Source organism: Salvia hispanica, chromosome 4, assembly GCF_023119035.1.
Source record: "Salvia hispanica cultivar TCC Black 2014 chromosome 4, UniMelb_Shisp_WGS_1.0, whole genome shotgun sequence".
Lineage (NCBI taxonomy): Eukaryota > Viridiplantae > Streptophyta > Magnoliopsida > Lamiales > Lamiaceae > Salvia > Salvia hispanica.
The window spans coordinates 7738546-7766509 of record NC_062968.1 but is presented as its reverse complement, the minus strand read 5'-3'; the positions used below and the strand labels follow the sequence as shown (position 1 = coordinate 7766509).

The following is a 27964-nucleotide window of genomic DNA, read 5'->3' as shown; positions in this document are numbered from 1 at the left end:
TCATGCTCAATACATAATCACAAATAACCACAAAACAATTATGTATCTTACAACAACAAAATTAATAAATTGTATCCTCCTTTGGAGGTTAATACGCATTAAAATTTTGACAATTTTACTGGTCACAACACCGACACATCAATATCTTCCTCCTTTGGAGGTCAACACGCCTAATGCTGCCTAAGCACGACCATCAGATTTAGCATTACAGAATTTTATTTCTACAACACACTCCCATAACAATGTTCATGTGCTGATAACAAAACCAAGCTATCTCATAAATTTTGATTGAACCCTGAAACTCGCAGTTCCTTAGGATTATTGTCCCCACTTTGCAGGTGGCAATAATATTGGGAACCACTTTCTAGTTCATTCTATTTATTATGTGAGAAGTCCGCCCTTATGAACTTACTGTTTTCGTAGGATTATTGTCCCTACTCTGTAGGTGGCGATAATATTAGAAAATCAACTTCACAAAATTTGGCAGTCCAACCGATGGAGACCATATATAAACTTTTAGTTCATAATTATCGCTTAGATATTTGGGTTATGGTTTTTCATTAATTATCATTTAGCCTTAAGGCAGATTAAGACTAATTAAATTATGTTGGTATTTAATTGACTGGATAATTAAATCTTTTATTATCTTTAGTAAGTTAGTTTAGGAATTTATTAATCTAGAATTTAATTCTTATTCATGTCATACTATAAGATATATCTAAAATAAAGTACATTATTTATAATCATAATTAGACATGAAAAATTAAATTCATATAGTTTCCAAGTTCAAGATTAGGAAGAAAATTAAATTATATTATTTAATGCAATCTTATATATATATCTTATTAAAGATTTTAGATATATATGATAATTAGGAAACTATTAAATTATTCTTATCTATATCATCTAGGATATAAAATATTCCATAGATATAGAAAATAATCAAAACATTCCTAAAATCTAGGGAAATCATCCCAAAATATTTTATTTCATTAAATAATATTATTTTTAATGATATCTTTTAATTTATGAATTAAATAATCATCAAAATAATCTTTCGTCAATATCTTGTGATTCGAGGTTTGCATGAATCAACACGACGAAGATTTGAAGAAATCCCCCGGAGACGCTCGCCGGCGCGGCGAATTCGCCGCCCGACCGCCGCCGGCAGCCCGCGCCCGAAGGCGCGCTGCTTGCTCCTCCCTCTCTCCCAGCGTAAAACCGCCGAGACACTCCCCCGGTCTTCGTCAACCAGCCACGCAGCGATGGCCGCGTAGCTCCGGCGAGCTCCCAATGCTCCGGCGGCCTCGCGCAAACCAGTAACCGCCGTTCTCGGCATGGCTGCTCTCGGTCGTGCGCCGCTAGGGCTGGGTGACTGGGTTAGGGTTTCTAGGGTTAGGGTTTCTAGGGTTAGGGTTCGTCGCGGCGGAGAGAATCCGCAGTTCTCGGACGAGCAGCGAGCTAGTTCGCTCTCCACCACCGTCGATTCGCATCGGGCGCCGCCTATGGTTTCGCGGTCTTGGCCGGCGGCGCGCACGAGCCCACGCTCGTCAGCGCGTCGCCCCATCACCGTCGGCCCTCGGCTCCCACTCAATTCGACAACCCTCTTCGATCGCATGTAGCGCGATTCGTCCCGGCGCAAGCGCCGACGAATCGCACATCTCGTGCGTTCGAATAATTCAAGTTCTATTGATTCGAATGTTCTTGAGTTCATCATGCATAATTATAAACAATAAAATAAGAACATGCTTCGAAATCAAATAACACATGCATACATGAAATTCGCGAAATTTAAATCCAAATAATCAGAGCCAAAGACTGGCTCTGATACCAATTGATGGAACTGGCAGCGGAAGCGGTGTGTTGCATGGATTAACATAATTTAACAATTATTAATCACACCAATAAATCACATAATAATCAGATCTATTTAGCAGATTATTTAGACAAAATCTATTCGCGTAATTCTTACATGTATCATGCTCATAACTTGAATTAATCATGCTTTAAGAATATTGAAACCTAAAACATGTTTTTCTACGGAGCAGAAAAATACCTTATTAATTCTCCAAAGAATTGAAGATGGCTAGCTGCTTCTCCACGTGACGCTTTGAATACTAGACCACAAATCTTATCTCTGGTTCCCCGAACTGTACTCCGATATCAGTGTGGGCTGATCTCACCAGAATACTTTAGGACTTAAATAAAGAAGACAGAAGAAATCCTTTTGGGAATAGGAGTAGAATTCGAAATCCTCTTCAACTAGAGGAGCTCGAAATTTTCGAAAATTTTAAGTACAAAATTGTGATAATTCTGTTTCCTTTATTCTCCAATTTATATTAAGTTCCTTTTGGGCCCATACAGGGATCTATGGAAGGTTTTGGATATGAGCTCATCCAATTTACTTTTACTAATTAAATTGAACCCACAATTTAATATAAGTTATAATTGGAATATTACGAGCAGCCACTACAGAAGTAATATTGAACTCTCCCCATCCAAATCCGAAATTACAAGTAATCCGGGTTTCCGTTTAACTTTCATTTCCCGCGCTTAAGATAAAAATGTCCATTAATTAATTAATGTCTGCTATGGACTTAATTAATTAATATCTTATTAATTCCAAGAATGGACTTAGCAAGAAACACTTATTTATTATTCATAGAGTAATAAAACTCCAACTGGCCAGTTTTCCGAATAATAAAACCTTGTTCGAGCTCCTCTTGAGGACATTATCAAACGAGACTCACCTCGTGCACGTTTCAACATAATAGCAATCCTAGCACCGCCAGATATTGATCACCACTACCCAATATATCAGGATCATTGGGTTACAAAATACCCGCACCATTTGATAAGTCAAAATAATACATAATCAATACCGTATGCTCAATGCTAACCTACATTGATTAAGAAACAAATATTTATCAAGACCTCGCCTTTCAGTAGATAGCCTAAGGGCAAGTCTTGTTGTTAGATCCATTCAATGCTATACCACACCAATGTCATCTTATTTCAGTAAGGCTTAGAAATATGCGGACTGACATTGCAACCTTTCTCGATGGATAGTCAAATTCCAACTAGGTTGTTAAATTCATCTTTTTCTTTGTTTAGAACTGACTGTGTTACCTTAAAGTGGACGCCGCCCACAACCGATCTACTAAAACAAAGACTTAGATTTTGTTAAGTTAACTTATACAGTATACAACTAGATTGCATTTTTGAGTCTGAGGATCTCACACCTAGTGTGTGCGATTTTCACATAGTAATCTTCGGCGTCACTGTTTCATCGAGATTGTTTGTTTTCTGTCTTTGTTTGGTTTGGTGTTGGTGTTTCCGGCGGATGGAGGACATACTGGATGGAGGTCCGGTGGAGGAACAGGCAGGGCTGGAATCTCCGAAACAAGACACAATCGCAAAGAAAATTGGGGGGCTAAATCAATGTCACCCCGTCTCAGGCTAGTGGATATGAAGAGAGGAGGGAAACGTGGGCGCAAGGGCTCATCGCCGATCGGAAAGGGCTCTGCGACGGCTCATTTCTCTAGGAGACTCTCCAATCGGAGCAAGTTGAGCGTTAATCCTTCCCCTAGGAGTGATGCTTGTGGGAATAAATTTTGTTTTAAACAGGTACAGGAAATTGAGGATGGGAAGATGGATGCTCCCCCCGTTTTCGATTTTATGGAGGTTGCGGGGGGAGGGAATTCTTGTGGTTGGGGCTGTTGAGCAGGAGGGAGATGAGGTTGGGGGAGTCTCAGATTTTAGACTTGAGAAGGAGATTGAGGTTGGCCAGGGCACTGATTTGGTAGAAGAGGTGTTTGAGGATATGCCTATGAAGACTGGATCATATGAAGCTGATTATCAGGGAGATACCTCGGCCCAGCCGGGGGCTAATGATAGTATGGGAGGGTTAGATCTGGTCCAAGCCCTTCCTCTCGAGGATGGAGAAATCAGGGAGTCCTCTTTGGTCTGTGCAGAAATTGATAACTCACTGGATCTCTTTGAAGCTCAACCTCTGCAAAACATGGCTTTCCTAAAAGCTAGTGGATCAGCGGAGGAAAGGAGATCTCTCACGGTGTTAGGGAAAGATGATGTTGGCATTAGAGGGATAGAGACTGGGGAGAGTAATCCTCTTGATAAGGCTGTAGAAGAGAAGGAGCGGGATAAGGAATTTCCACCATTAAGCAAGGAAAACTTTAGAGGCGGAAAGAACAAGGCTTCCCTGTCTGTTCCGAGACAAGAGAAAGAAGGAGCTCCCCTTAACCCTTCGAAAGCAGGGATGGGGAACGTGAGAAGTTACCTGAATCCTCAACAGCAGGGAGCTGGCCCTTCAAGTGTTCGGCAAGAGTCCTTTCCGGCATCTACCAAAGGGAGCAAAAACGGTCGCTAGCAGAGATTCTTTAGGTGAAGGAGAGCAACCCTGTTACGTTCGAGCCGGAAAAATAAGGAAAATTGGCATTTCGGGGGAGAGTTCAGGAGTTCCATCGATATATTTCTCGGGGTCCTGTAACGACCCGCCCATCTAGGGTATAATAAATGCGGCGATCGTTAACTAAACGGACTTAAATGCATCAAAGATCATAGGCTAGGGTTCCATTTGAAAAGGGATTTTTACTAAAGCATTTAATGAACAATTTAATAGGAAAAGAATAATGCCTTAGCAAGAAATCCAACAAAAGGCTATCACCAATAATGCTCAAAAATAGCAACAGTTCCAAAATATTCTCAAGTGTTCCATATCCAAAATATACCCACGAAATAAAAGTATTCATCCCAACAAAAGATCATAAGTTTTCATAAAAATAGCGGAAGCGACCAAGAAAGAAGTGAGGCTATGTATGAGGACACAACGACACCTTAAGTACCAACAGATCATCTTATTATTCTCTACTCAACACCGCCGCCCGCTCGTCACCACTCAACCTGCACATAAGGAAAACACATGCAGGGCTGAGTACGATAATCATACTCAATGGGCTCATTGCCGAAAACAGTTTTATCACAAATATAGTTATTATCATGCCATTTTCAAGTGTCCGTCGGGGTTTTAACTTTAGAAAGACCCGAGGCACCAAAATATCTTCTTTCTCAAATATCACGGTCGCGCAACCATTTTTCTCATAGACGTTTACCATATCCTCATTCTACATGACAAGGAATGCGGCCGCAATCCAGGTCACTAGACCGGCCAACCCGTACGCTGACACTCGGTCTAACATTGGTGTACACTAACCCAAGTAGAGTTTGCGGCTCTACAAGGATCCGAATTCGATTATATCAATAGTGGCATAGCCACGAGGGATAGGCACGACAAAACAAATCAAGGCATGATAACACATCTTTCATTCTCATCAATATCAGTTTAGGACAATGTCCTTATTTTAAAAGAAAGCCCACCTCGTAGGTTTAGCTCGATAGAATTCTCTTCTCCTCGTTTATCACGCTGAGAGCGCGAAGTATCACCTTTAAATTAGGCGTATCACAAATCAGATTCAATCATTGATTTCAAATCATGCATGATCTCACGTTTCCCTTTTTCCCATCGATTATTTTCAAAATCATCAATCAAAATCAAGGTATGATTAGCATATCATTTTTATTCAAATAACAACTCCAAAATCACCATTAAATCGTGTCACGCATGAGTGTTCCACACACACAACATACGCACACGATCATCACACTTGTGCACGCCGACCGAGGCGTGCACACACACACACACACACACGGTCAAAAACACACACACAACCATGCATCCCAAATTTCATCACTTTATTTCCCCTTCACTCATCTAAATGCATGTGGACTCAAGAATACCGATTAATCGGTAGAAGAAGAGGAGATCAATAATTAAAGTACCTTTTCCAAAAGAACGAACGGTAGAAACAAGGAATTAGTCTTGATTCTTCAATAATCTCTTGAATTTCACTTGAATTCTTCTCAATTGATGAAGAAATCTTGAAGAAAACTTGAAGAAAACTTGGAGAATGTGGGAGAGAAGATTTCGAAATTTTTGGGAGTGGGAGGCGCCGGTTTTGTGATCTCTAGGGTTAGGGTTTCTCTCCTATTTATAGAGTCACAAATAATAATATCCCAATAATTAATTAAATAAAAGATTTGGGAGAGATATGGAGAGATTTGAGGAGTAGTTGGCGTTGAAGCCGTTGAGACTTAGGAGAAATTCGAAAATTTAGGCTTATTTATTTAGCCTATAATTTAATTCAAATATTTCACGGAGTAGAATAATATATCACGGAGCAAGAAAATAATAATATTCCTCCCCAATTAATAGCCAAAAGTGGCGTGTATTTTGATTCTCAAAAGGGATTTGAATTTCAAATCCTAATTTAATTAGGATATGCAATATCTTCTTAGATTTGGCAAGATATGGTAGGATATTTTGGTTTATTTATATTTATTCATGGAATAGAATAAATAAGGGATCAATAAAATAATAAATAATTCCTCCCTCCTTTCTAGATGAGATTTTCGAAAATCTCATGAATATCAAAGGTGACAAATTTCGAAAATTCCATGTAGGAATTATAGAGTATTTGGACTTTGGATTTAATTTGGATAATTATCCCAAGCAATAATTAAATCCAAGAATAATATTATATCTTCTCCAATAAAGATAGTGGCCGAAAATCCACATGATTTAAATAAATGCTCCTATTATTTTTCTCACTCATCCCTTAGAAAATAATTCACCCAAATTATATTTCTCCGCATCAAATATTCACATATTCAGATCAATCATCTCTTCACTTCCACTCCATTTTCTCAACGTATTGACCTTTCAACGGCCACGTCACATTTTTCCCATCTTTGACTATTCAATAGCCACGTCAACATTTCAACAAGTTGACTATTCAACTCAATCTCAAATCTCATACGCAATTAGGTCACAAAGACACTATGCAATTAATTACTCATCAAATAATCCACATATGATAGCATTTAAGACATTTAATGCAAAAATTTTATAACCCGAAAATTAGGGTTTGAAAAAGTGGGGCGTTACACGATGATACTCTAGCGAGGTTGGGTTATTTATGTGGTGAGAGGGAGACTCCTTCCTTCATTTTCCATTAGAAATTCACATTTAATTTGGCATGAAAGTGAATTAAAAAGGGATGGTTATTTTAAAACATAATTTCTCTATGCTATAATATCCTTATGTTATTTTTGCCAAAAACTATGGCAAAAATAACATAAGGAATTAAGGATATTACGTAACTATGGCAAAATAACATAAGGATATTATGGCTCAATAAGTCGCAATATAAAATGTAATTATGGAAAAATAACATAATATAATACGGCATAAAGATATTATGACGCAAAATCACCACCCTTTGATATATAAGGATTTCATTCGCTTTGATATGTAAGGATTTCATAATCTTTTATGGCGTTTATCCCCTATTATAAGAATCTTTTCTAATCAAACTATATAATATCCACAGATAGCAATATAAAAGAAGAAAATAATGTCAAATTTTAAAAGTATTAAAAATCCATGCGTAGAACATACTACAGTTTACTACTATTTCACATGATTTGAATTGTCTTTATTTATAATGGTTCAAAGCAAAGTGTTTTGAAAGTAGAATCCTTTAATTTGTAGTATTAAAAAAGATGCCCTTAATAATATAAGTGGCAAAAAGTTTTTGAGCCAATTTGAACAGAGTGATAAAATTGACCTAATTGTTATAAAAAGAATATTAACAACAAAACATATTTGTAAAGGAAACTTTAATTTTATATTGGAAACTAAAATTAAACACATATTCATATGAGAAATTGAGAATTCGTGCCAATGTTATGCACCATTTATCTGTAATATTATTAATTTGATGTTGGTAGTTGGAAATGTATATATATTCATATAATCATTTTGATGTAGTTCGTGAAAATATACTACTCCTATAAAATTGAAATGGAAGTACTAATAGAAATAGTGCTTGTAAAACAAGTTCTCTCACTGTTTATACAGAATCTTCACTGGCTATCTTTGCCAACACCGCGATTGCCAAGATCTCCAGCAACCTGAGAGGCTCTGTTCAGAGCACCGGACAACCAGAGAGCTCCCTTAGAGAAGTAACTCGAGCTAACCACCGCGTTTGCAGCTGAAGCTGCAGTCTTCTGCGTCACAGACACAGCTGATCTCGTTGTACCTGAAATGTGATACCTTTGATCCACAGATTTGGCTGTTTGAATCCCGTAAGTTATCTTATCAGTCAACCCGATTCCATTGCTAAGCCGTGAAACCTTCGCTATTGCAGCTGCCGGTACTTGATGGGATTCTGCATATGCTTTAGCTCTCACCACTGCGTCTTTTCCGAGTACAAATCCTTTGGCGGCCATTGCTTTTGCAGTGTCTTGGGCAGAATAGACGGCTTTTCCAGCAGATGGCGCAGCCTCGTGTCTCTCAGAACGCTGCTGAAATGAGGATACTCAATAGTTACAGATATAAGACGAACTAAGAAGAGACATGGTGAAGTGAAGGGAATGTGTTTACGCTAAGATTAACATCGTCTTCAATCTTCCATGAAGAGTGATTGTGAACATTATAATCGACGCCACAATGTCCCCATTGTACTATGCGTACAGGTTGATCCAAGATTGTGTCTCCCTAACAAAAATAGAAACTTTTGAACTTCATTATTACACGAAATAAATTTTCATCAGTTTTTAAGACGAGATAACAGGCCTTAGATCTCAACACTCAATGCCTTATCCGACTTTTTTATTAACTAGGTGTAAAATAAAGTTTTCATAAACTCAACTCACACTGAGAAGAACAGCAGTTTCCACAGCATGCGGATTTTTGAAAGTCACATAGGTGACACATTCAGAGTCACCGGTTCTGTGAAAGAAAAAGAAAATATGAAACTGTATCAACAAAAAACACAAAATGATCATTACAGCAAGCTCTAGTAGTAACAACTCCATAGAATTCTGGTAATTTACCTCATAATAGCTTTCACCCTCTTAGTTAAATTTTTTTTTTCTCGAATATACGTACTAAGTCATGTTTTAAGATGCGAGATTCTGACTTTTTTATAAAAGATGAGATATCTGAAAACTGATCAAATCTAATCAGTACCACTACATGGAGAGTACCTGACAAATTCAACATGTTGAATTGCGCCACAGAAGGTGAGAAAATCACGAACATCTTTCTCCGTTGCATTAGGAGATAGGTTTGTGATTTCTACTGCATAACCTCTCGTCTTCATTTCTGAACCGAGTAATCTTCAAACAGACAAACAGGTTGATCATTCAACTAATACACTTGAAGAAACATACTACCAGAAATTAATTGCACAAAAGAACTAAAGAGGGATTTAACAACATGAAAGAACTTCGACTTTCGGTTGAGATCTGCTTGATTTATAACTATGCATCAAAGGTGTGTATAGACTTGCTAGAAAATTTGAAGAAAATATTCTCCCTTAATATAAACAACAGCTAAAAAATATTTGTGGCTAACTAAATTCATGCGCAAAATCAGCCATAATCAATGTTACAATCAAAGATAAATAGTAAGACGACAGAAACTGAGTAAAATACTAGCAAAAATTCAGTAAACGTTGCGCTTAAATTCTGAAGAGAATACACAATAATCAGCCAAAACGAGAAATTTTCAACAATTGAACTAATATTACGTTAACAGCTGAGGCATTACCGTAAAATTGATTACGAGCGCCTCACGAGCAAGCAGCTGGAACCCTAAGAAGAAGAAGAAGAAACAATTGAAGTAATAGGTAAGAAATAGGGCTGATTCCTGAGCAAAAAGATGAAGAAGAGAGCAATCATTTAGCAAAATTCGATGAAAGATTTAGCTCAAGACCGAAACATTTTTCGGGGCGTACCTAATTTTAGTTAGAAATGGGAAACCAGAGATAGAAATTGGGTTTGATTGAAGAAGAAGCTTCGCGTTGAAGAACACCGTTAAAGTTTTAAGAGTTTTAATTTCGTAATAATTTATACAGAGCTATTGACCGCCATGATTGCACTTAATTTGGATTTCGTCCTTGAAAATCTTCGAATTTTCACTCTGATCCCGTCCCATTTTCAATGTCCCATTTTATTATTCCACTATAGTACTCCTTACGTCCTGGATAATTTATCTCACTTTGATCGGGCACAGATTTTAAGAAATATAATGAAAAGTGAGTAGAAAAAGTTAGGTTCCAACTTTTATATACTCCCTCCGTCCCAAGGAAGATGACCCCTTCCTTGGGCGGCACGGGATTTTATGCAGTTATATTTTGTGTGGTAAGAGGAGAGAGTAAAGTAGGAGAAAGGGAATAAAGTAGAGATAAAGGTGTTTCCATTTTAAATAATGGGTCATCTTGATTGGGACAAACCAAAAAGGAAAGTGGGTCATCTTCAATGGGACGGGGGGGTATTAGTTTTATAATGAAATATAAGAAGGAATGAGTTAGTGGAATATGAGATCCACTACCAAAAATGGTAAAAAGTGAAATGAGAAAAATTATGTGGGACGGATAGAAACAGAAAATGGGACAAATTATATGGGACGGAGGGAGTTATAATTTTCGTTTTCATACCCTATATAATTTCTTAAAAATAGATTCTTTTGGAACGATATGAATTTTAATAGTATAAAATTAATAAAGTGTGACATAAAATGACAAAAAAGGTACTCTATTCGTCCTTAATAAATAGATAAACTTGTAAATGATAATGGTTTTAATGTACAATTCAATAAGGAAAAATAAGAGAGAAAGAGGGAAAAAATAGTAGAAGTAGCGTTAATAGATTAGGAATCCACAATAAAATGACGTGTAGAGTTCGATAACCAAATCAACTTCTTGTCAGGGGAGTCACTTCCAAACTAGGCAACCTAAAAAGCCAATCGAATGAGATACAATAGATTTATAGGCAACGGGGACTCATTTTCAAAGTTTTGATTCAAGAGCCTCTCTATCCTCGTGTCATGCCGGTAATTCTTGTCCTTAAGAGCATCCACAATGGGACGGATTATAGCCCGCTCTAAGCGATGCCCTATGCACCGCTACGTCAGCATTTTATCCTCTGTCCATTCCACTTGCAGTGGGACGGAGCCCTAAGCGACGCCCTAAGCATTTTATCTATTATTTGAATATTTAAATACTTCAAAATTTGGAAAATAAACTTCATTTCATTAAAATTAAAACATTACAATACGAAATAAAAAAAACCACAAATTCTCAACGGCGGTTGCGGTTCCAAACTTCTTCAATCATGTCGGTCATGAGCTGAGTATGGTCTTGTTGGCTGTGCATTGAGCTCTGTCGCTGTAGAACCTCACCGAAGCCCATCGGTAATCCTCGAGTGACAGGCGGGGTCGCCGTGCTGGAGCTAGATCCGGCTTCATCATCCACCCAATCGGTGACATGTCCAACTTCTTGTTCGACTATCATGTTATGCATGATGATGCACGCATACATGACGTCGGCGATGACTTCCTTGTACCAGAAACGCGCCGAACCTTTCACGATTGCCCACCGCGATTGGAGCACCCCAAAAGCCCACTCCACATCCTTCTGCGCGGACTCCTGCTTTGCCGCAAACAAGACTCTCCTCTCACCAATTGGGCAGGTGATCGTCTTCAAAAAAACAGGCCACCTTGGGTATATGCCATCGGCCAAGTAGTACCCCATATGATGTCTGCGGCCGTTGGCAGTGAACTCGATGGCCGGTTCGCGACCCCTGCACTGATCCGCGAAGAGGGTGGACGAGTTGAGGAAGTTGATGTCGTTGTTCGACCCGACTACACCGAAGTAGGCATGCCAGATCCAGAGGCGTTGGTCAGCGACGGCTTCCAGGATCATCGTAGGGTGGCTGCCCTTGTAGCCGCCTGGTAAATTGGCCTCTCCATGCCGTCAGGCAGTTCTTCCACTGCCAGTGCATACAGTCGATGCTCCCTAGAATCCCAGGGAAGCCGTGCACCGTCTCGTGCATCCTCATCAGCCTCTGACAATCATCAGCAGTCGGGCGTCGCAAATATGTGTCGCCAAAAGCGTCCACAACTAACTTACAAAAAGTCTTGAGACATTCGCGGCCAGTTGTCTCCCCGACGTAAAGGTACTCGTCGAACATATCTTGTTGTTGTGCCGTAGGCCAACTGGCGGATCGCAACCGTGCACTGTCTGCAACGGCATAAGTCCGGGTCTGCCGATCTCGTCTTTCCGATACTGGAAGTACTCATCACGTCCCTCCAACATGTGCACAATGTGGAGAAAAAGATCTCGGCTCATTCTAAAACGGCGGTGAAAAACATTCGGGCCCCACCTTGGATTCTCGGAAAAATAATCAGCGAACAGACGTTCGTGGGCTACATCGTGCTCACGCGGGACATACGTCCGACGTCGTATCGGGCGAGGGACCCGCGCCGCCGCCGCTCCTCCGCCGCTGCCTGCTCCCGCTGCATTTGTGCCAAGCATTCCGCCGCGACTTCATTAACGGCATCGAACAAGGATCGAGTCAAGGCCCGTCTGCAGCCATTCGATGTACTCAAATCGTAGTCGCCGGGATTCATTTTTGAGGAGATGAGAGAGAATAATTGAAGAGATGTGAAATTGGAGTGTGTGAAATGGGTTGGAATTGTGGTGTTTAAATAAGAAAAAAAATTGAAAAAATATCAAAAAAAAAAACGCGTTCGCATCGTCCGTGGCATCGTCCGCGATGCCACAGTGGCGGACGATGCGACGGACGATGAGCATCGTCCGCGCTTCGTCCACGGACGATGGTTAACTCATCGTCCGCGATGCCACATGTGGCGGACGATGCATCGTCCGTCGCATCGTCCGCCCCACTGCGCATGCTCTAAAAACGATGGAAGATGGTGTATGTGTGTTAATTGCAGGTTCAGTAATAAGATCACTATCTAACATAGTCATCAATATCTATTTCTTTATGATTGATGATGGAGATGAATGAACCACTACTCCCTCCGTTTCGCTATAGTTGAGGCGGAACTTTTGGGCACGAAGTTTAAGAAATGAATGTTGGGTGTGTTAAAAAAATAGATAAAAAAAGTAAGAGAGAGGAAAATGTAGAAAGAATAAAGTATAAAGTGAATAAAGTAGAGAGAATAAAGTAAGAGAGAGTAAAGTAAGAAAGAGAAAAAAGTTATCAAATATGAAGAAACTTCCCGAAACGGTAAAATGACTCAACTATGGCGAAACGGATGGAGTACTTTTTTTAAAACCAAATTTAGACTTTATGACTGGATGATTGTGTCTTTTGGTTGACCAACGATCCACCAACTTTTATGAAGTTAATGAACCATGTGCTTAGATCTTTCATAGGGAATTTTGTTGTGATATATTTTGATGATATTCTCTTTATTTCATAAACATTGATGATCATGCATTACATATTAGGGATGTCCTGGTTTTGAGAAAACATCAATTATATGCTAAAATACCTAAGTGCACATTTTGTGGTGAAAAAGTTGTTTTTAATGGGTTTGTTTTCAAATAACATCAAATACTGTTAAATAAAATTCCATTTGTGATTTAGAATTAAGTGAGATTTTGGCTAATTTATAAGAACTCAAAAATGTGATTTTTTGAATTAGTAGAAATGAGAAACAAATAATACTAATATTTATTTATTCATGATTTGGAAAACAATTTACGCACCCACACCAATACAATATCATAAATCACTAAATAAATACAGTATAATATCAACATTCTATCTAAAATTATAGAAGAGGAAATATAAAATTTTAAAAAAAGGAAGAGAAGATCATCTTCTCCACCAATACACCACCTCCTTTCCAATCACACCCTTCGCCCGTTCTTGAAGCCAAATTCTACAGGTAGCACATGATCAAAAAATTATATCAAGTTTCCTCTTTTATCATCCGCCGATTGAAGGATTTAACCGAACGACCTTCAACCGCTGACGTCTGCTGCGACAAAAACGATGGCGACCAAACGGTGCAGATCGGAGTTCAAAGGAGGAAACTTGCTACAACACTTCTTGATCAACCAAAAAAACCATTAAACCAAGCAAATCAAAAACAAATCTGGAGCCGGATCAAGCTCACGAACGACAACCAAAGAAAATTCGAAGAATACTTCTTCCAAGGTAAAAATCGATTTGAAACTACAAAGATTAGAATTGCTAAATTGTTCAAAGTTTCTGAATTTATCTACTTCAACATAAACTTCAAAAATTTAAATTGTTATGATCTGCATGTGTAAATTATAGATTGAAATTGCGAAATCATGAATACACATAACTCAAAAATGAAAACTTAAATAGCAGATTCGAATCCAGAAGTGAGTGAAAGCAAAGGACCAAATATCAAATTTTTGAAAGACAAGCCTTTAAATTTTAATGTTTATTAGAAATTTAATTTGGGTAAAGGTGGTAACCGTCATGTATTCCACAAGTACATTTAGGGAACAACACATCATGAAAGGATTGCTAAAGATTAAATACAATATCCAAACAAAATGGATAATGTAAGGTATAGATGGCTTACCTCATTGATTATTTGAGCTTTCATAAAGAATATAACTCTTCCTTTATAGTAGAAGATCTCTTAGTTTCTTCATTTGCTTAAATTGAAAATATATATCTGCAAAATGAGAAGAAAATTGCTTAGTTGGTTGTAGAATTAAAAACATAGTGTTCTAAAAGTGCAGGTCAATCAATTTACATATTCTTGTCTGACTATAGTATGAGAGTATGGTTTCATCTAAATAGAATACATCTTGCATATAATTTTTCTTAAAATATGATGGTATGATAAGATTTTGTTGGTTTATTATGCTTTGTGTTCATTTAGTGGATTAAGAGATGTTCAGATTAGAATGAGTGTTAAAGCTTAAATTCTTGTTGATTTCATGTGCCTCAATACTAATGTGCCTGGACTAAGAAACTAAAAAAAAGCAAACCTCAAAACAAAAACAAAGACTTAAAAAATCATTCATTAAACCGAACAATATGGAGACTTTTGATATTTCATAACTTTGATTAACACTTGCTAGAAAAACCATTCATTAAAGACCAAAATAAGTTAAGGTATTAGTTTTATCTGACCAACGTCAAGTTCATTATTATATACGTAAAACCATTATAAGCCATATATTTAGCTAAGTCATACCCTTACACCAACATTTGAGAAGCCTCTGCTTTAATTGAGCATTTTTTGTAACATGTATAATGCCAACATTTGAAAAAAATTAGAAAAACTTAATACACAGTCAGCTTCTCATTTCCCACCAAAAAGGATAAAATTGTCTTTTCACCAAACTAACACTTTAAATTAGTAAGATAAAGGTAAAATCCGCTTCTTGATTCATTTTAAACGATTTGTAATTGACTTAGATTTCAGATATGTTCTCATAAAACACTCATTGTTTTCTACACGATAGCAGATCTGTTCTCATCTGTACAATAGCAGATATGAGGCAACAAAATGAAGGGAAACGGGGCCGATGAAAGCGGTGGAATGTTATATGGGTTTGTAAACTAACAGACGGACGTAAACTGCAAAAGGTAACTTAAATCCTTTTCCCAACCATAGATCAATGATTTTTCTACATCAAACTTTCACATATTTGAGGAAAAATTCAAAAGCATTCATACTTACAACCCCTGACTCAAAACTTCACAGACATAAATCAATTGTTTTTTCAGAGCATGTTTAAAAATTAAACATAGCAGGCTTCAAAGATTGTAAATAATCATATCTGTGTCAAATTCTAATCAAAATAGAGAACTTATTGCAATATTTTCTATGTTTGATCCACACTAATAAGATTATTGATTCTTTACACGTGACAAAATGAGCGAACAAAATTTCCAAAATAAGAGGAAGAAAATACAAAAGGTAAATAGAGACAAAAAGATTAACATAGAGATTGCAATAGTGCAGATGAGTGATTCATCCATGAGAGTCTCTTCAAGTCTACACTTGAAGATAGAAGAAGTGCAGAAAACGTTGCACATTAAAAGGTAACACATCCAAAGATATTTCACAAATCCTGTGCAGTAACTATCTTAATGCCCTTTCTATATCAGATTACATAATAAATAGGTGATATTTATCAATTTGGATTTCAAAGTTAATTAGTCGAAAAGAACAAGACGAAACTTCTCAATCAAATTCCTTGGAAATGTTGCTTGAATTCTCACACTCTGAAATGTTAGATAAAGTAGGTGCATTAAAACATGGCAGATTTCCAGATTTATAGAAACAGATAGATAGATACTAAATTGTACGTCTCGATCATGAAGCACACAATCTAAGCTAATGATTTCCTCCTTATTCCCAGGCACTGCAACATCAAAGACACGGATGCAACGCACTCTATCACAGAAGAAGTAATCGAAGGGTGCAAATTATCAATCAAGGTGCAACACTGAGGCATTGTTGAGTTCTTTTAATATCTCTTTCAACATAAACAAATTCAAAGATTAAACAACAACTAAAACAATGTTGCAGATTGCAGAGAAGTAGAAGGAATGAGATGAAGAAAATTGATCAAAGGGGTACAGAGGGATGGAATAAGATATGGAAAAGCAATTGAAAGAAGGTTACCAATGAGTTTGATGATTTCGATTCAGAGAGGAAGTAAGTGATAGTGAGAGTGTTAATATAGGGGGGTATTTATAGGATTCCCATCTTTAGCATGCTGGTTAGAAAGATGCATCTTCCCCATAAAAACATAACATTGGAACCTGCTGAAAAGATGAAGCACGGGTGTTAACTCAATTTCTCTCTCTCTTGGAACCTGCTGGAAATATGAATCTCTCTCTCTTAATTACTAACATATCAACAATTTTTTTTTGCAGATATAAATTGCATAATGTTTCCAAGGTAAGATGATACTACTAATATTTAGTGGGTTGTACCCTTTTCTCCAAATTACTATACAAAGTGGATTTCTTATTTGTTCTGCAAAAATCTTTATCTTATGCTTGTTTTATTTAGAAAAAAGTGTGACAGCCTATCAAATGTTTGCATTGCCAAATGAAAATTTACGTGGGCTGATAACTGAATTAGGGGATATTCATTATTTTTGGTAGATATAATATGTCATACATACTGAATGAATATTTTACTTAATTCAAATAAGCTTATATTTTATAGGTTGTCACACTTTTTTCTAGGCTTGTTTGTAGATTCTTTATGCTTAGTCATGAAAGTAATTTTAAATATAATTACTAATATATCAATAATTATTTTCAGGGATAAAGAGCATTGGAAATTGATTAATGGATCAGCAGCTTTGAAAGAATAAAATAGATATACATGTTGTAATAGAGTAAATTTCTTTAGTAAAGACCGCAAACCTAACAAATATAGGCTCCCTCTCCCATAAATTATGTTTTGATACATACAAAAAATTATTAATTAGCAGGAGTGGTTTTTTAGTATTTAACTAGTATCACGCCGTCTGTACTATGCACAGATTAATATATTTTTAAAATAATAATTTTAAATTTTAAATTAATTAAACAAAATTAGAATCAATATTAACAATGAACAATATAAGTAACAACTTTAGTTATATGAGAATCAAAATCCTATACAAATCAACATTGCAGCATAATAAATTCGAGACGAATCACATAATATATTGTTTAAACATTAAATCATGGAGTAGGAAGACAAAAATCTATCACAATAAAGAATTAAACTCATCATTTTTAAAACTTCTTTATACACTATATTAACTTTAAAATTAAAATCAACCTCATCATTATAAACTAAAACCTTCAATTTTCACACTCTTCAACAAAACTCATAGGTAAAATAACTCGTTTGTCATCTTTAAAGTTTGTCATCTATAAGTTGTCCGCCCCACTTAAAACTACAATAAAATAAGGAAAAAATCTACAATTGCATATTTATTTGACAGTACGTACTCCAATGGATCCACAAATCAAGTAAAAAAAAATCTACAACCAGCAGATTTCAGACCTCAATTCCTTAGCACGTTGGTAGTTGGGACACCAACGTCAACGATGATGACGACCCCATCTGTCTTACTGAAGTCGTGAGTTCGCATAAAATATACCTATAACAACAAAAATAAAATATTATCAATATTTCTCAATTGATTTATTGGGGCTGAATTTGGAGGGAAAGCAATTGTTATTTATTTATTCATTAATGGAGTTGGATTTGAAGTAAATGGTAAAGAAAATGAAGAAGACGTGAGAATGCTGACCAGATTTATTTATTTAGCTTTTAATCTAACGTTTATAACCTCCCACTCACTCCATATAGACTTTTATAATTCAACATTTTTAATTTAATATAATTTTTTAAATTAAATAGCAAATAAATTCTCTAAAACTCCTCCAAAACTCTCCTTTTATATATTGTATAGATTAGCTGCCTCCTCTATCTCTCTCTCTTGTCTCGGTCTCTCCCCCTCTAATATCTCCAAATTGAGCCAGCTGGATTTACCAAAAGTACCCTCTCACATACTGCAATTTTTCTACGTTCGCGCATATAAGATTCTACAAAAATTACTCAGATACATAGTATAATTTTCTCTTCCATCGTTGCAACTCTTTTTAATATTGTTGGAATGTGTCCGGTCAAAGAACTTTGACCAATAATAACTTTGGCGAGTTATTTAATTTTGTTTAATTAAATGACATAGCGTCGATCTACGTTCGGATTATATGATCATAGTATATTCATTTTCTCAAATCCGATTATTGGTGAGTGAGAAATAATGAATTAAAGTTGGGCACAAATGCGAGCTAATTTAATAAGCTATGAGATTAGTTAAGAGAGTTAATTATCTCATATTGGATGTGACAACCTTATTAAACTAGTACTCCCTCCGTCCCGCTTAAGATGAAACATTTTCCTTTTAAGTTTGTTCCAACTAAGATGACACATTTCTTTTTTTGGAAACTTTCTCTCTCCAATAAATACATACAACCACTTTTTCTCACTCCTATTAAATATATTCATCTTTCTCTCTCTATTTTAATACTTACACCCATTTTTTCTCTTTCTAATTAAACACTTTAACCAATAACTCCTAAAATCTTGTGCCGCCAAGAAATGTATCATCTTAACCGGGACGGAGGGAGTAGTATTTAATAAGAAGAATTATTACGTGTAATAATTATAGTGGACTAAGATGGGTTATGTGGCCTACACCCACACCGCCGTCGCCCGCCCTGCCTTGGCCGCGAGCCTCGAGTGCTCGTGTTCGTGTCCTTGGATCTTGGCAATTGGTCTTTGGATGGTATTTGGGCCGGGTGCTCGAACTTGACCTGAGGCTAGTCTAATTCTTTTTAGACCATCAATGTTTCCACGTCAGCGAGCTAAATGGGATGACACCTCGTCAGTATGACGCAGCGAAACCAACGTGACTGACATGTGATAAAGTCCACGTCGTGAACGAACCTACACGCGCAGCTTGTCCGGATACGTCCGTCTAGGATCAACATCTCCAGCTCTTGTAACGCCCGTCGGTTACAGCCTTCCAATGATGACAACCATCAAGGCTATGTTGACCCCTACAGTGGACTCAACCTATAAATAGGCTAGCCACTCCATGCATATCGCACACCAATTCACAAACATACACAACAGCATAAGCTCTCTCCCTCTCATGCATTGTCTTTCTGCCGAAGTTCTGCCCTCACCTCCATCCAGTTCGCCGGAGCTTTGCTTATAGCAGTGCTGCTTTATCAAAGACGAAATTTGTTTTATCTTTCGGGATGACACACCAATCTGAGAGCACTACCTAGGCGTATCTCGTCTTGCAAAAAGAGGCCTCCTCGACTCGGCTTATTTCCACTTTTAAGGTTTATTGTTTCGTTTTTTGTTATTATAATTTCGTTTCGGTTTTCATTATGTATTTCTTCTTTTGAGTTGTATTACGCCCAATTTATCTCTTGTAATCGAGAAACCAACAAATATCAGATCAATTTCGAAGAAGAAAGAACAATTAACGAAAACTTTATTAATAATCCTATTATTGAATAATCAGTTAGTGCAATTTTTTGTTTGCTATAATCATATTTGAAAATTGAAGTAAACTCCTTACAACTTACGATAAAAAAAGATATCATATTAGCAGTTTCGGGTTAAAAAATCTAAATTTTATTACCAGATGTCTGATTAAATCGACTATGTTAACTGTAGTAAAATTACATGGAGGGAATTTTTTTTTAGTCCACGAACTTTGTCAAGGTATAAGTTTTGATCTGTAACATTTGAAAATCTTTTATGAGATCCATAAACTTCGATTTAATATCATTTGATCTACTTTTTATTGTTTCAAACCTTTTTTGACGAAAATACCCTTAAAACCATAAAGGATATTTTAGTTTATTTACTATATCTTCTTCATTAAAATATTAAAAGAACATTCTTTTTGGTCCGTGAACTTTGCGAAAATATCATTTTATTTGTTTGATCTTTAATTCCTTGAGAAAGTGGGCTTTCTATGGTAAAATTGTTCTCGGAGAGATCAAGGTAATATAGCGAGGTTGTTGTTTCCGATGATCAGTGGGATTCCATCGCAGAATCTGTTGTTGTTCAGGTTTAAAACAGAAAGATTTAGAAGTTTTTGAATTGAATCTGGAATAAAGCCATCAAGATTGTTCTTCTCAAGATTCATCATCTTTTAAGACGACAAACTGTCAATTTCATCAATGCTTCCTTCAAATTTGTTGTGATTCAAATCCAACTCCTCGAGAAAAACTAATACCGTTAAAGAATTGAAGATTTTCCAGAAAGAGAATTGTGATCAAGAGGTAAGGATTTAATCTTAGCAGCAGAGCTTCGTGAATCATGGAGAGAGGAAGTGAGATTATTGTGTTGAAGAGTGAGAGATGATGAGTGAGAAATGCTTACAGGATCGAACAGAGAAGGAATTAAAACTGGGACCTAAAATGATACTCCCTCCGTCCACGAATAAGAGTCCCATGTTTTCATTTTGGTCCGTCCACGAATAAGAGTCTCGGTTCATAATTACCATAAATGGTAAAGAGACTCCGCATTCCACTAACTCATTCCACTCACATATCATTTAAAACTAATATATACAAGTGGAACCCATATTCCACTAACTTTCTTCCACCCACTTTTCTTAACATTTCTTAAAACTCGCGCCATTTAGAAATGAGACTCTTAATCGTGGACAGAGGGAGTATTTTGGTAAAGTTCGTGAACCGAAAAGATGTGCTGCCAATATTTTAATAAAAATAGAATAAATAGACAGAGTTGCCCTTTATGGCCTTAAGGTTATTTTCACCCAAATTTTTTTTTAAATAGTGAAAGTAGCTCAAATGATATTAAATCGTTGTTCATGTACCTCAGAATATATTTTCAAACGTTACGGACCAAAATTGATACCTTGACAAAGTTCGCATACCAAATTAGGGACACTTTCCTTTTAGCCCGTCTCATACATATGGCATTTCCATTCATGGAAATTTGTCCCCAACTCATTACCCATATATATCAATTTATTTACAACAGTATAAGGCCCACCATTAATTACTAATAATAACAAGGGTCTCACTATCTACTACTCCCTCCGTCCCGCTTAAGATGACACGTTTTCCTTTTTAGTTTGTCCCAATTAAGATGACACATTTCCTTTTTTGGTAACTTTCTCTTTCCAATTAATACACTCAACCACTTTTTCTCACTCCTATTAAAATATCCATCTTTCTTTATCTCTCTACTTTAATACTTACACCCACCTTCTCTCTCTCCAATTAAACACTTTAACCAATAACTCCTAAAACCCCGTGCCGGCTAAGCAATGTGTCATCTTAGCCGGGACGGAGGGAGTGCAATCATTCTTCTCATCTCTCTTGCTTTACCAACTAGGCATGAATCTTCATGCCGTCCCAAATATTATTATTTTTATACTCCTTCCGTTCCATAGTAGTGGATGTGTTTCTTTCGGCACGTGATTTAAGAAAAAATATGCTAAGTAAGTTAAGTTAAAAAAGAATAAAGTAGGAAATGAAAAAAGATAGAGAGGTGAAAAGAGAATAAAGTAAGAAAGAGTGAAGTAGATGAGAAAAAAGTGTTGATTTTTACTTAAAAAGAAATGACTACACTATTTTGAAACGAATCAAAATGGCAAAATGACTTCACTGTACTATAGAACGGTGGGTGGGTTTGGCACGTGATTTAAGAAAAATTATGCTAAGTAAGTTAAGTAAAAAAAGAATAAAGTAGGAAATGAAAAAAATAGAGAGATGAAAAGAGAATAAAGTAAGAAAGAGTGAAATAGATGAGAAAAAAGTGTTGATTTTTACTTAAAAAGAAATGACTACACTATTTTGAAACGAATCAAAATGGCAAAATGACTTCACTGTACTATAGAATGGTGGGTGGGTTCGGCACGTGATTTAAGAAAAATTATGCTAAGTAAGTTAAGTAAAAAAAGAATAAAGTAGGAAATGAAAAAAATAGAAAGATGAAAAAAGAATAAAGTAAGAAATAGTGAAATAGATGAGAAAAAAGTGTTGATTTTTATTTAAAAAGAAATGACTACACTATTTTGAAACGAATCAAAATGGCAAAATGACTTCAATGTGCTGGGGGCGGTAGAGAGGAGACATATAGAGAGAGAAGGGGAGGTTGGTCTCCCCAGAGCCAAAGCCCAGCCCAAAGCCTTTGTTTGATTTTTTGCAGTGAGAATTCAAAGGATTTTTCGCAACAAGATGGCCAAGAATTCAACTGAAGTTACTCTTCACACACAACATACAGGTGAAGAAAGCAAAATAAAGAGAAAGAAAGAATTGAAGAAAAACACATACGAGCTAATAGAGTTATTCTCTCTACTCATCCAATAAAAAGGTAAGCTCTCTCTCCCTCTCTCTGATCTCTCTGATGATATCTGTTGTTTTCAATTGTTATTACTATTTGGCTTTATTGTGAGCTGTGATGTTTTAGGCAGTGGTGACAATTTTCATCCCTTTTTTTTCTTGGACTGTTTGATAGATCTAATTTTGATGGGAGGGGAACCAATGCAAGATTGAAAGCTTTTTGTTTTGCTTTATGCAAATTTGGGAAGTGGATATTGGCTGATCTGATTTTTCAGATCTAATCTACAATGGTTTACGGGTTTCTGCAATTGATCAAAGATCGAATCTTTATGATGTTCTTCAACCCGGGCTGTTTTCATTTCGAGTTATTATTCTGTTTCATTATGGATTAAAATTCAGAATTGAATATTTATGGTGTTCTTCAATCTGGGCCTTTTTCATTCTTGAGTAATTTTTCTGTTTCATTATGCATTTAGATAGTTATGTTGTTGCTTTATAAGAAAAGATCAGTTTTCTCTTCGTGTGTGTGGAATTGAGTAGCTTTTCTTAGGATTGTTATTGAATATGGTTTATTGAAGAACAGTTATATTCCCTCCTGAGTCATCCCGTTTCTTGAACAATACTATTTGTCGAAAATTGAATTTAGGAATTTGAAGAGATGAATGGAACAGAATTATGGCAAATGTTTCTTCTTAGATTTTTGTATGTAATTAATTGATCTCTCTGTATAAATTGGATTCTTGATTCAATTTCTGATCAGGGATGTATTGTTTCTGATTTTTTGACAGTGGAGTGTTTTTTAGTCTAAGAAAAGAAAGAAAGGAAAAAAGGAAGAGTGGATTTGCATCATCTTAGTGAGGAAATTGCTACTCCTTTTGGGGGTTTGCATCTAAAGATATGCTGGAAGACCGGGCTTGTTGGGTGTCGAGGGACTATTCACGTAGTTGTGAGCGAAAAGGCAGGTGGCCTTACGTGAATTTGGGGTTGGAGAATGCCGGTATTCTGCAGATGAAGCGGCCATTAGAGGGTATAAATAGAGGTGAAGATATTGAAATTTGTGTCAGAAAGGTGCCTAAGCGACCCGTTGATCAAATGGATACCGTTTCTCCAATCGGTGGCATAGTAAATGCGGCCTTGGCCCAATCCGCCATGCAGTCTAGGAGTAGGCGGCACGCGGGTGAAAATTCTAATACGACTTCGTTAATTGGTGGCATTGGTTGCGACCTCTCCATTAGTTGTCTGATCAAGTGCTCTAGAGCTGATTATGGGGCGATTGCATCCTTGAATCGGAGCTTCCAGTCTCTTATTAGGACCGGGGAGCTGTACAGATTGAGACGGCAAAATAAGGTGGCCGAGCATTGGGTCTACCTGTCGTGCCAACTGTTGGAATGGGAGGCGTTCGACCCTAGCCGTCGCAGGTGGATGCGCTTGCCAAGAATGAACCCTGACGATTGTTTCGTGTTTGCAGATAAGGAATCCCTCGCGGTTGGAACTGAGCTTCTTGTTTTTGGTAGGGATCTCATGTCCCACGTGATTTACCGTTACAGCTTGCTAACCAACACATGGACTAAGGGGATGAGGATGAATGCGCCCCGGTGTTTGTTCGGGTCTGCAAGCCTCGGGGAGATCGCCATCTTGGCCGGCGGTTGTGACTTAAACGGCAGCATTCTTAGCTCGGTAGAGCTCTACAACTCCGAGTCGGGGACATGGACGACACTCCCGAGCATGAAAAAATCAAGGAAGATGTGCTCCGCCGTGTTCCTCGACGGGAAATTTTACGTCGTCGGAGGGATTGGAGGGGCCGACAACGTGCTTCTCACGTGCGGAGAGGAGTACAACTTGGATACTCAAACTTGGACTGAAATACCTAACATGTCCCCGGTGCGTACTGGTGCAGCACGGGACAACGAGCCACCTGCTACATCCGAGGCACCCCCGTTGATCGCTGTCGTAAATAATCAGCTATACGCTGCGGACTATGCGGATATGGAGATTCGGAGCTACGAGAAAGATAACAGGGTGTGGGTGATGGTAGGGAGGTTGCCCGAACGCGCTGATTCAATGTACGGCTGGGGTTTGGCGTTTAGGGCATGCGGTGATCGGCTCATGGTTATTGGGGGGCCTCGTAATGCCGGTGAAGGATTCATCGAGGTCAATTCGTGGGTCCCGAGCGAAGGTCCGCCGCAGTGGCATTTGCTTGATAGAAAGAGGTCTGGCAATTTTGTGTATAATTGTGCTGTGATGGGCTGCTGATTGGTTACAACAAACTCCTACCGGTTCCTGCAGAACGGCATTGCATCCATGGCTAATGGGGTAATTTATCAAAAAGTTTAAATTTTTATCTTTTTTTATTTTTTTATGTTGAATGGGGAGAGATTGAATTGAATTGAATGTTTTCCTTGAATAGTCCTTGATTACAGTTTTTCTTCATCGTTTTTTCCATTTTGTTAGAATTTTTTCCTTTGTATGATCTTCTCCCATCAAATAACATGACTGTTCATACTAGGTTTCACATATATCAAAAGAGAACGGAAACAATATGTGCTAGATTTTTCTATATGTCTTCCTATGTCTATTCTTGTAGCTATATAGAAGTTCTCTGCGATTCTCTCTTTTTTTCTCTTCTCGTGTTTGATCGAACTTTTCCATTTTGGACAGCATCATCGAATAACTTGTCTCGAATTTGCTTTTACCTATCCTATTTCTATATGTGAGACATCTATGTGATCAAATGCTGGTACATTGTTACAATTGGTGATATTTTGGATACTTCCTTCTTGGTATGATGGAATGGAATGAAGGCAGGAATGACAATTTCTTGGCATTTTCATTCCATTCCCTGGTTCATTCCATTATACCTAGCAAATGAATAAAATGGAATTAGGAAACATTGTTCCATTCCACCATTCCGTTCCATCATACCAAGAAGGGCATTAGAGGGGTAGGGCTAGATTTGCGATGACCATGGACACAATTTGGGAAGTAGCTATGCTTATGACCCCCTAAAGGAGCAATGTTTCCAAATGTGATTAACTGGTTAAAGATTTAAGGGTGTTTCATACTTTGCCTTTGGACCTTTATTTTGTTTTGCTTTTCATGATGAATGCATTGTTGCTATATATGTTCAGACACTCGTTCCTTGAGGTTTTGACATGTTCTTGCAATCGTGTTGTGCATCTTTTTTATTGTGTTTCATGGAAAGATACCCATTGGATTCAAGTTGGGGATTGTGGTTTGTTGGTGATGTCTTAACTGCAGAAATGATACTCTCTCCGTCCCACTGTAAGTGAGATTTCTTTTGGACACGGGCATTAAGAAAATGAAATATATTGAGTTAAAATGGAGAGAGTAAAGTATGAGAGAGGAAAAAGTAAGAGAGATAAAGAGAAAGTAAGAGACATGGAATAAAGTAAGAGATAGTTGAAATTTTGTTTTTAGCTAAAAAATAAATTGATCACTTGTGGTGGGACAACTCAAAATAGAATGTTGATCACTTGTGGTTGGACGGAGGGAGTATATTTTTTAAAAAAAAACTATAATTAGCATGCATTACAGTTGCAGGTGGTGGAGTATAATCACCTATTGAGGGCAAGGCTATGACATATATATGAAATATTTCCATCTTTATTTTAGATAGAATATAGCAGCATATTTTAGGGATAAGATTCATGAAAACTGGAGTATGCATTTGGATTCTGTGTTTATCTTAGTTTTGGCATTGGATTGTTGGTTTTGTAGGCTTATCTCTAAGCAACAATGTTCTTATATCTAAACATGACATGTGATGTTTCCCTTGTTATATGTTTGTAACTGTTGGAAAGAAATCATGGAATTAAGGTGATTGATTGAAATCATGGAAGTATAAATGGATATTTTCTGTTTTTTAGTGTGAGAAGGGCCTGCTTTTGTTATAGATTAAGTGTATTTATTGTTGATTAAGACATCCACTATCAAAATAATGAAGAAAGTACCAGAGAAGTGTAGTATTAATACTAAACTTAATACAATTAATTGGAGGTTAAACTATATATACAATGAATGAATACAATATAAAATTTGTCTTTGGGTCAATCTAATAATATGTATCCTGTTTTAAACAGTGTGCAGATATTTGCATCAATCATTTGTGGAGAAGAGAGATGGCGTGAATAAGAAGAAAACTTCATTTATGTATAGTAATTAGTATATATGTATTGTGTGTTATGAAATCATTTAATTCATAATTAGTGCGGAAGAATGGTGGGTGAAGTAATAGAAAGGAAACTCTACGATTCAACATCAAAGGGGGATGTAACAACACTTGTACACCTACTTCAAGAAGATCCATATCTTGTTCACGGAGTCTCATTTCCTTGTTCAAGAAATCTTCTACACATAGCGGCAATGCATGGACAAACAGCTATTGTTGATGAAGTGTTGAAGCTTAATCCGAGGTTAGCGCAGATTTCAGACACCCAAAAGTCGTCGCCTCTTCACATTGCAGCAGAAGAAGGGCACATCGAGATATGCCAAAAGTTGTTATCAGTATCCCCCGAGGCTTGCTGGTGGCGAGACTGTCATGATATGAACCCTCTTCATGTTACAGTCATGAAAGGCCATGTTGAGATCGTACTTCTTCTTCTTCAAGTGTCTATTTCTCCTGCGATGGAGAAGCTGCGTTGGGGAGAGACCGTGTTACACTTGTGTGTAAAACACGGCCAGCATACAGTGTTGAAGGTTTTGGTGGAGAGGCTGGGAACGGAGCTTGTGTATGCAGCTGATGAGAATGGGGAGACAATAGTGCATTTTGCTGTGAGGTGCAATCAACTTGAGGTAAGCACCAACTCCATCTTATGTGAGGTGCAATCAACTTGAGGTAAGCACCAACTCCATCTTATGATCTTATCCCCTCCGGTCCTCATTAAATGTCCAATATTTTTTTATTTGGATGATCCTCAATAAATGTTCCATTCACTTTTACAATTTTGGTAGTGGACCTTGCATCCCACTAATTCATTCTCTCACATTTTATTATAAACTAAATAAAAGTAGGATATTCAAATTATACTAACTTTTTTCACTCACTTTTACTAACAAATTAGGTCAAATAATTTTTTAAAACTCACGCCAGTCAAATATGAGACATTTAATGGGGACAATAAGAAGTATATCTCTC

The 27964-nt window shown here is 37.1% G+C and overlaps 4 protein-coding genes across 13 annotated transcripts; 2 read left to right on the top strand and 2 right to left on the bottom strand.

Moving 5' to 3' along the window:
* Window positions 1-7863: 7863 nt before the first annotated feature.
* On the bottom strand, window positions 7864-9978 carry LOC125219512 (binding partner of ACD11 1-like). Of its 2 annotated transcripts, none has more exons than XM_048121508.1 (6): window positions 9879-9978; window positions 9692-9735; window positions 9127-9258; window positions 8794-8869; window positions 8522-8635; window positions 7864-8442 (listed from the first exon to the last, which is right to left on the bottom strand). In XM_048121508.1, the coding sequence occupies exons 3-6, from the start codon at window positions 9240-9242 to the stop codon at window positions 8002-8004; spliced, it is 747 nt and encodes a 248-aa protein (XP_047977465.1). In that variant the 5' UTR covers window positions 9243-9258; window positions 9692-9735; window positions 9879-9978; the 3' UTR covers window positions 7864-8001. The 2 variants fall into 2 exon arrangements, with proteins under 2 accessions (XP_047977465.1, XP_047977466.1); XM_048121509.1 differs by having other exon boundaries at window positions 7864-8439.
* Window positions 9979-11222: 1244 nt separating this feature from the next.
* On the bottom strand, window positions 11223-12114 carry LOC125220289. The gene is made up of 2 exons (XM_048122447.1): window positions 11928-12114; window positions 11223-11872 (listed from the first exon to the last, which is right to left on the bottom strand). Exons 1-2 carry the CDS (start codon window positions 12112-12114, stop codon window positions 11223-11225), a joined length of 837 nt encoding a protein of 278 aa, XP_047978404.1.
* Window positions 12115-13750: 1636 nt separating this feature from the next.
* Window positions 13751-17399, top strand: LOC125185343. 8 transcript variants are annotated; one of them, XR_007170111.1, is made up of 6 exons: window positions 13751-14115; window positions 15414-15534; window positions 16314-16392; window positions 16484-16574; window positions 16834-16858; window positions 17231-17399. XR_007170111.1 is itself a non-coding variant. In XM_048081867.1 (3 exons), the coding sequence occupies exons 1-3, from the start codon at window positions 13851-13853 to the stop codon at window positions 17280-17282; spliced, it is 342 nt and encodes a 113-aa protein (XP_047937824.1). In that variant the 5' UTR covers window positions 13751-13850; the 3' UTR covers window positions 17283-17399. The 8 variants fall into 8 exon arrangements, 1 of the variants encoding a protein (XP_047937824.1); XR_007170110.1 differs by having other exon boundaries at window positions 16484-16612; XR_007170114.1 differs by lacking the exon at window positions 16484-16574.
* A 5189-nt stretch (window positions 17400-22588) lies between these two features.
* Window positions 22589-27733, top strand: LOC125223027 (F-box/kelch-repeat protein SKIP11-like). 2 transcript variants are annotated; one of them, XR_007176656.1, is made up of 3 exons: window positions 22589-22840; window positions 23598-25122; window positions 26910-27733. XR_007176656.1 is itself a non-coding variant. In XM_048125975.1 (2 exons), exon 2 carries the CDS (start codon window positions 23707-23709, stop codon window positions 25060-25062), a length of 1356 nt encoding a protein of 451 aa, XP_047981932.1. In that variant the 5' UTR covers window positions 22589-22840; window positions 23598-23706; the 3' UTR covers window positions 25063-25366. The 2 variants fall into 2 exon arrangements, 1 of the variants encoding a protein (XP_047981932.1); XM_048125975.1 differs by lacking the exon at window positions 26910-27733 and having other exon boundaries at window positions 23598-25366.
* The last annotated feature ends 231 nt before the right edge of the window (window positions 27734-27964 follow it).

Bases quoted from the DNA above. Each gene is read 5' to 3' on its own strand.
- LOC125219512 (XM_048121508.1), bottom strand. From the start codon at position 9,242: ATGAAGACGAGAGGTTATGCAGTAGAAATCACAAACCTATCTCCTAAT. The intron at 8,870-9,126 runs GTACTCTCCATG...TTTCTTTCACAG, and splicing joins CAACATGTTGAATTTGTCAG to AACCGGTGACTCTGAATGTG. The intron at 8,636-8,793 runs GTGAGTTGAGTT...TATTTTTGTTAG, and splicing joins AAACTGCTGTTCTTCTCAGT to GGAGACACAATCTTGGATCA.
- LOC125220289 (XM_048122447.1), bottom strand. From the start codon at position 12,114: ATGTTCGACGAGTACCTTTACGTCGGGGAGACAACTGGCCGCGAATGT. The intron at 11,873-11,927 runs GTATGCACTGGC...CCAATTTACCAG, and splicing joins GATTCTAGGGAGCATCGACT to GCGGCTACAAGGGCAGCCAC.
- LOC125185343 (XM_048081867.1), top strand. From the start codon at position 13,851: ATGATCAAAAAATTATATCAAGTTTCCTCTTTTATCATCCGCCGATTG. The intron at 14,116-16,833 runs GTAAAAATCGAT...TTTTTTTTGCAG, and splicing joins CGAAGAATACTTCTTCCAAG to ATATAAATTGCATAATGTTT. The intron at 16,859-17,230 runs GTAAGATGATAC...AATTATTTTCAG, and splicing joins AATTGCATAATGTTTCCAAG to GGATAAAGAGCATTGGAAAT.
- LOC125223027 (XM_048125975.1), top strand. From the start codon at position 23,707: ATGCTGGAAGACCGGGCTTGTTGGGTGTCGAGGGACTATTCACGTAGT.